The 8,484-nt window shown below is 45.5% G+C and overlaps 1 protein-coding gene across 1 annotated transcript; it reads right to left on the bottom strand.

Moving 5' to 3' along the window:
• Positions 1-256: 256 nt before the first annotated feature.
• Positions 257-5,753, bottom strand: LOC119375906 (ribonuclease P protein subunit p25-like protein). Its single transcript, XM_037645930.2, has 6 exons — positions 5,508-5,753; positions 4,875-5,020; positions 4,695-4,787; positions 3,945-3,979; positions 3,730-3,846; positions 257-425 (listed from the first exon to the last, which is right to left on the bottom strand). Coding segments are annotated over exons 1-6 (519 nt in total). The 5' UTR covers positions 5,509-5,753; the 3' UTR covers positions 257-298.
• Positions 5,754-8,484: the final 2,731 nt, after the last annotated feature.

The raw sequence follows: 8,484 nt of genomic DNA on the forward strand, positions 1-8,484 counted from the left end.
TGCATGAGACGTTGGCGGCATTCGACACTGCGTGTGCAAGAGGATCACCGTCTCTCGGCGATGCCTCTGCTCGCCGCTTCATTTTAAGAGGGGGCAAGCTCTTCGTACGCTTCGAGTAATGCGGCTTAATACGCCTGCATTTGGGTCAGGACTGGAAGAAATTTAGAAGCGATATTTTGAGTAAAGCGATTTCGTTATAACAAGGGATTACTGTATATTGACATTTCTTCTAGTGAGACAGCATAACTACAAAATGTTCAAAATTGCTTTATTTACAAGTATGCTCTCCAGTGCACATTTACTGCTCTGCAGTCTGCTGCGTCTTCTGCCTGCGAGGTGTCCTCTTTGGAAACTGCTTCTTTCTCGACTTCAGAGGCTTCTGTTCTGTAGACCAGCTGCCATCAGTGCAGCCGGGTGCCTGGTACCTGAAGAATAGAAACGTGAAGAAATCAAGAGAAGTACCTCGATATCACATGACGTCAGAATAATAATTGTCGTCTACCATTAGTGCAAGCAACAGTTTAGTAAGGAAGAAAGAGGAGGATATGAACAGGACCAGACTGATAATTATTAATTACTCTTTCACGGTGTCAAATTCTGCACTTAAAAGGGACACTAAAGTGAAACAGTAAGCCAGTTAAGGCTAGTAAGTTTTTTTGAAAACTCTATTGCCATTAATTTCATAACAATAGGTTCATTGGTAGAACTGATAACTGAAGGTCAACGTTTCCCTTTTAATATTTCTCGCCGAAACACCGAGACTCGAAAGTTGGCACGATACCTTGGATTTCACACCCTCATTTTTTTGCAGTGAGGGGGGAGGGGGGGTCAACCTATCTTTTTTTAACCTTGCCATGCTAGGTGCCTGGCTCCTTTCCTACACATAATTATTTTTTTACCAGTAAAGAATTACGCAGTCATCAGCAGACAGACACTATCAAAATCTTTGACCATCACAATGTGCTGGTGTGGAAACTTCCTAGACTCCGTTTCACACATCAGGTGCAATGCTGTGGAAACTATGCAAGAAGTTCGGTCTGCAAAATGCAAGCCCACGCGTCTCTCGCTTGGCCTTCTTGTTGTAAACGCTCGTGTAAGCGAAGCAAAAACATGCACAGAAGGTGTCGCGACGGGCTGCCAATCAAACACCAAAAAACGAAAGCGAAGAGACCCTAAGCGATCAAGAACAACGTATTGACAACTGTATAACCAGGTTTGTTTGTTTCTGAGGCACAAAGTAATCTTCATTTATTACTGAGCCTAAAGACGAAAATATATTGTATTACGGGTGGTAAAATCATTACGGGTGCTTGGTGCGAACGCATCTACTGCAAGAAGTCTCGCTAGCCTCCACGGCGTTACACCTGACATATGAAACGGAGTATAGATGTAGCCACCTGCATTTTATTTTATCTGTGTGTGTTTTCGAGCTTACTAGGCATCTTCTCGGGCAAGAATGCTGCGGTGGTTTTGGTATTGAGAAAGGGTACCTTAATAGCATAAGATACAGTGTTGTTTAAACCTTTGCATAAGTAGGGGAGGTTTCACACCATTGCATCACTGTGGTTCATATGGGAAGAATCATTGACTCAATTTCTCCTCTGAGAGGTTTTGGCTTTCATTCTTTCTTTCAACTTTCAGTGTCACGTGCGTGGGGGGCATCTGCAAGTTGCATGTCACGCATGTGCACGCAAAAAGCACAGGGATGCACTTCTTTTTATGGATCCTCATTCGAAGAAAAAAAAATGGCATAAAGAAAAGTGCCAGCTAGTTTTCATGTCACTGCCTCTTGGAATAGTTTGAGTGATCAGAGTTGTCTTTCTTTTTATCATAAAATAGATTATTTTACAACAGAACCAGTGGGATGCCAACTTCCATGGCTTCATACAAACTGAAGCTCTTTGATGGGCAGGCACTGCAGTATGTGAAAAGTGCAAACCAGCAAAACTTCATAAATACCACTTACCATCTGTACACGCAATAAAAATGTGCAGCAAAACTATATACTCCACTGGCGTAGCCGGGGGGGGGGGGAATAAACATATATACATAGTCACATACAAATGTACGCACAAGCATACAAAAGTATAGTTGTGCCCCCCCCCCCCCCCCCCCCCCCCCCCCAAAAAAAAAAAAATTTCTGGCTACACTACTGCTACACTCTGATGCAACCCAAGAAAAAATGTGGGCTCTGCCCAGTGAACCATGGCATGCCTGCCGTTCACCTGTGAAAGACAGTCGTTCTAGCTGGTTTCCGCTCGAACCGTAAGTAATTTTTCTCGTAATGTAAATACTACGCGTGTTAGTGGTTAAAGGCGCCCTCCAGCACTTGAAGCACCTATCTTTTTATTTGTGGGTTGCGTAGACTAATGGTTGGAAATCATTTTCGAATATGTCAAAGCACCGATGTCAAAGATTTACCATTTTAATAACACAATGAAATCGCTACAGCGCTGCCAACCACATCAATGCACCGTGGCACTTACCATAACTATTGCGAGTGGAAATGACAGAGAGGAGCGCAGGCCTTTGATTGGATAAATGTAATGTTAGAAATGATTGAGGAAAGGAAATGCACTAAAAAAGTTATTAATGGGTTTTCTTTAGCGTGCTTTTCCATCGAACGCCAAATAGAAACTGTTGGAAAAAAAATTACTGCAAAACACGATAGAGGAACTGGCCACTATTTTGCCTCTGGCTTTTTGCCTGTGCTGATTGGATGTCCACATGAAAGGCTTCTCCCACTTTTTCCTCTTGCTTACGTACGTTTGCAAGCTTCCTCATTTCCCAGATGCATTATCCTCCTTCGAGATCACGGAATCTTTGTACTTTTTATACTAATGCAAACAGATTGTGCCATGAAAAAAACTTTAAATTTAAAATGTGGTAGGGGTGCTGCCTGTGGCCTCCAAGCATAGAAAAATGCGTACATGAGGTTTGTCGTTACGCAAAAGTTTTTGTTCTTGCCCGTCTACTCTCTTGTGCACTCATGAGTGTTGCAGCATTCAGAGGGTGAAAGTCTTTCACCTGGACGCATTGCTATTGAGCTCGTCCTTTTTCTGGGAGTGCGGGGGTGGGGGGTGTGCAACCTGTGGTAAGATTACTGTGGTAACGGCGTGATTGCTTCGCTGGATGGAACAGGCAACAATGATGTGCAAGCTTCTCCTACGTAGTACCTTTCAACTCATTTCATTCGTGGCACCTTGCAACATCAGTGGCGAGTGAAATGTGGACATGTGATCCCACAAAAATAGAGTTGAGGGTAGGCATTTTCCTTCTTGTATTTTGAATTTTTCTGGGTTGAATAACTATGGACTGTGTGCCCCTATCACTGCCATTCTTGCTGCATTAATCTTCTCATCCTTCAGTCTACGCAACCCACAAGTAAAAAATGGGGGCTTGAATAGTGTAGGAGGGCCCCTTTAACAGTTTGTTGTTACTACTTACAACACTAAGCTGCACTGGGCAGCAATGTCAGAATCCCTGACCAAATTTACTATAACGTTCCATGACCTAAAACCAGCAACACAAAGGTGTGTCTGTATGGAAAAAAACTATCTAAAACACTCAAGAAGTGCTTGACCTCACGAAAATGAGTAAGCACTATTGGATGGATCATTTATGCAAATTGTGGGCAGAGCTGACATTTTTTTCTTGGGCTGTAACCGACTATCCCACACACCGCCCACTACTTGTTTTGCAGCTGTAGCCAAAGTCGGCACCACTCACCCTAGCTGTGTCGCATCAACTGGATCCTTGCTCAGAAGTATGTGAATCGTCGGTATTTCTCGGACAATCTTCAACCTGTCGAATTCCGGCGACTTCGGTTCCCAGCAGTCTTCGACTCTGCACGAGAAAACGAGTGGTAGTGAGAACCATTTTCCTTTTCACCACAAGTGCACGAGATCGAACACAATCAGCGTACGGGACGTGGCACTACTCACTTCTTGTACAGGATCTTGTTCACTTGATGGACCTCCTGCAGGTGTACAAGCTCGCTTTGTTACCTTGTCAACTGAAGTATTGGATGCAGTGTAAAGGGAAACCCGACGCAAAAGATAAGAAATACATGCAGGACAACAGCTCATTATGTGTTGTGGATGGTGCACTGCTTCCCTTGTTCAAAGATGATTTGTCACGAACTTGCCCAAATGCCAATTTGACTTTTTTTGAAAAGCGTGACAAAAAAGTAGAAAGCCAGGCCCTGCCACTCTGTGTAGAGTTGTTGAACACACTGCTAGTGAAGAAGAAATAGTATATTCAAGGGCAGACTTTGGTTCTGCAAGATAGTGCTACTGCACAGTGTCCTCCGCATGGACAGAACTATTGACTAGCAGGGCTCGTCCATCGTGTTTTTCCTTTTCACACACTGCCATGGATTAGCTGGCTTTGTCTCGGCACTTTTCTGCACTTGTGGGAGACGGCGGCATGCATACCGTTGGGCAGCAAACGCAAAGGCAAGTTCGTTCGCAAGGATGAATGAAGAAATCTTCGCAAGAAAGGGCCACAATAAAACAATTCGGCCAGTTTTGGTCAGAATTCCGGATAACAGTGTGGCAGAGAAGGAGTTATGAAGAGCCACATTATCTGCAATCCATGTGTAGCTGTATACTTGAATCTAGAGATTGCCGCAAGGTTATGCTTTATTTTCTTGCAACACTCTCAAGAGGCTATGCAAGGGAACAATGACTTGCCTTGTGCTTTCGTTTCATTATCTCGACGCACGTGATGGTTTTTGCCAGAGCGTGACCTGAGCCGGTGAACACCATCTGCCTTTTTGTTTCATCCTGAAAAAAGAACCGAAATCACTCATAGAATTTCGCAAACGGCGTTTCTTTGCTTATATTTGTTCTGGGTGCCGCTTGAGTACTCGCTTGGAACGCTTTCTTGGCGTATTCTAGCAGGTTTCTGAGTTTGCTGTTGGGCTGCACTTTCATGTGAACAAAGTCATCACGAAGATCTTTAAAAGGTGGTGGGCCGCAGCTCTCTTCGGTCGATTCCCCTTTCGTATAGTTCTCCACTGAAAAGAAAGAAAGAAGATATACGACGTGGCATAACGCTGTGGCTAGATAATAAGGGCAGGTGCCCTTATTATCTTGCAAGTGAACTGGCACCTTGCAACTGAACGCAATTTGAGAGGCGTAATGCTAACAGAGAGAGTAGCGGAGTGGATTAGAATAGCGCGCTGTGTAATACTTAAATCAGGTGATGACATTCGGTGCCAAAGAAAGGCGCACGCAGGTTTAAGTACGACCAGTAATTTCGGATCGCTGGAAAAGGTGATCGTTCTGCAATGGACGTAAATAAAGCTAATGATGATGGACTGCGAATGGTGAGTCGCCGGCGAGTTTACCGGTGCATGGATTGCCGACGCTGTCGAAGTGAAAAGCGTTCGAAAAGGTGCACAGTGACGTCGACACAGTGCGTACAAAATTGGCAAGTCAAGTTACAGTGAAAGAAACATCGTGTTATTATTATTTTTCCCGACGGCAACGGCTGCAACTTACTTGCAGAACAGTTCTCCGAGTGCCCTGCGTTCTCTCGAGATGAGGAGCTTTAAAACTGTCGTTGATGCAGTGCGAAGGCTCCGCGTTAGCTGTTTACTTTGAGCAACAGCCTAGCCAACACTCACGACGCAAAACTAAACCTAGACACTATTTACGACAGCAATTTTCTTTCCTTTTGGCGCTGTGGTGGCATGATGGCTAGTTTGCATGTAAGGAGGCCGCCATTACCGATGTGGCTTGGTTTGGCTTCGGCCACTTTGGCTACAAAGCTTTTTCTTTGGATGACAGCCAGAAGGCAACGTCACTAATACCCCATTTCGAAAGTGCGGCTTATCGTCGAAACGTATAGCGTCATATTAGCCGCGTTTCTTCCTTTTTTTAAATTCCCTTTTTATGCGAAAGTTCATATTTACACCCAAAGTGGGGAAATTTGCTGAGAGGTAGGATGGATGGATGGATAGAAATTTTTATCAAGAGTCCTGAGAAACGCGATTATCGCGCAGCGGGCCGCTCCCACGTTGGGACGGGCAGGCCGAGCCTGGCTGCCGTATCATGGGCTCTCTGGGCGGCGCAGATTTGGCTTTGCCCGCAGTTTGATCTGGAAATAGCAGCTTGCAAAAAGGTTGTCATAGGCACCGGACATTTGAAGACGTCATTTTTCCTGAAGGGCCCGCGGCAACGAGGAGGAGCGGGTAATGAATTTTGCTGGTCTTTCCGCTGCGCGCTAATCGCGCGCACCGAAGGACCTGAATAAAGTTATTCATCCATCCATCCATCCTGCGAGACACTGGGCTGTCCAACACGTGGTGACAGACACCTACAATTCAGGAGATGCTCAGGCGGAACAATTGCTGGCCATGCAGGCCAGGCTAACCCCGCCTGCTGCAACATCACAGCCACCACCACCAGATTTGGTCTCTGTAGTCGGGGCTTCGCAGTGAGGTATTCCATCTTGACTGGTCTGCTTGATCTATGCCTCGTAACGAGGGGCGTCGCCAGAGCGTGTGTTCTAAATTCGCTGAATCGCCGCACTGAGCGCAGGTATCGCTAGTATACGTGTCTGTATAGCTAGATCGAGTAACCTCCCAATGCAGAAATGTTACTCTGCATTCGCTTTCTTCTTCTTCCGTGACAACGATGACGACACATTCATGAGCCTTACCCGAGCTTTGCATACACAGAAGAGACTCAACATTTTACGTTCGTATACTTTGCAAATAATTTTATAATTTTGTGTGTGCTCCGCCCGCGGTAACATATTGCTTTCCAGTCGCTTTCATGACTTTCGTATGTCTTCAAATACTTTTTACTTGAGCAACGGAACCATTGTTAAACTGCTGTAGAAACTTCCCACTGGAATACATGAGAAAGGATACGATGGTCATAATGACAGACAATTGCATCATAACCGAAAATTCCGTTTCCAAGCTCGGCGTGAATCTATCTATCTATCTATCTATCTATCTATCTATCTATCTATCTATCTATCTATCTATCTATCTATCTATCTATCTATCTATCTATCTATCTATCTATCTATCTATCTATCTATCTATCTATCTATCTATCTATCTATCTATGTGTGTGTGCGCGCGCTTGTGTACTGTACGTAGCCGTCCACGTCAGGGGCGTAGCCAGAAATTTTTTCGGGGGGGGGGGGTTCAACCATATTTTATGTATGTTCGTGCGTGCGTTTGTATGTGTGCGTGTATATATACGCAAGCAAAACTGAAAAATTTCGGGGGGGGGGGGGGGGTTGAACCCCCCCCCCCCACCCCTTGGCTACGCGCCTGGTCCACGTTCTGTTGCTCTCGTGGTCGTTTCCTTGCATATGCCAATATTAGCATAGGAGGGCATGATGTGTGACGAACATGAATGCCTCGTCATATGACGTGAATAATATAACGTGTGCGTCAAGTATGTCATGAAACCATATTCCTTCTCACGTGATTGAATTCCATGTGTGCGATTCATGCCATGTTTATAAATCAGGAGTCAAGAAAATATATGTGTTCAGTTATTTAAATACCTTGAATTCATTAACTTTTTACTGCCTCACAGCGTGTGGTTTTCGTAACGATCACTCGTGCAACACACAATTGGTTGAACTAGCAATATACATGGTAACTCCTTTGACAAGAATAAACATGTAGATGCACCGCTCCTTGTCTCCAGGAAAGCGTTTGACAACTCATCACTTGCTAAATACTTAACAATTTTTAACGTTGTCGTGCCTGGGTATTTGGATCCATCCCTTCTCGGCAACCAGGTTGTTGCTACGATAGGGCAGCGTCGTACCCGGACTCCGTTTGGTAGCGTAGTCGAGTCTCCGGGTTGAGGAAATGCTGCTAGCAAGTTGGGAAAACAATAACAAGTTTACTGGCACTTTTCGTACACTCAATTACATCGTTACAAGGAAAGAGTTCAGTGACGAGCGAATTGGATGAGCCTGTTACCGAGGACTCAGAGCCCCATTTCTCACTCAGCACCGTCGTTTTAACCCCTCCGGCTGGCTCCTCCTTCTTGATGACCACCAATCACACACACGACCCCACCCACCATGGCACAGCCCATTTCACTGTCGCTGAGGGGTCGTTGCACTCTTGACACAGCAAGGGTCAGGTGGTCAACGGCACGCTTGTGGGGGAAGCAAGGCGACAGGTTCCTCGGGCTCGTTCCTCGTACTCTTCTATTCCCCGAAGTGCAGAAGAAGGTTTGCGGGGACTCCCGTCCAAACATACCCGTCAGGTCGCTTCGGCAGCGTACCAAGCCAAGCCCAGGTGGCCCATTGTCTCCGGCTTTGCCGTCCCAGACTTTGAGGCCGAGATTCTGCCCATTGTTGGTCACTCGTCGTCCCAGAAATTCCGTTTCGTGGAATGATGCAGGTGTTCTAGCAGTGTGAGAACGCCTCGCCCGCAGATTCTCATGGTCAGCGCATCGCCACCGACTTCCAGTCATAACAACGTACATAATAAAA

Source organism: Rhipicephalus sanguineus, unplaced genomic scaffold (genome assembly GCF_013339695.2).
Source record: "Rhipicephalus sanguineus isolate Rsan-2018 unplaced genomic scaffold, BIME_Rsan_1.4 Seq1011, whole genome shotgun sequence".
NCBI classification, from domain to species: domain Eukaryota; kingdom Metazoa; phylum Arthropoda; class Arachnida; order Ixodida; family Ixodidae; genus Rhipicephalus; species Rhipicephalus sanguineus.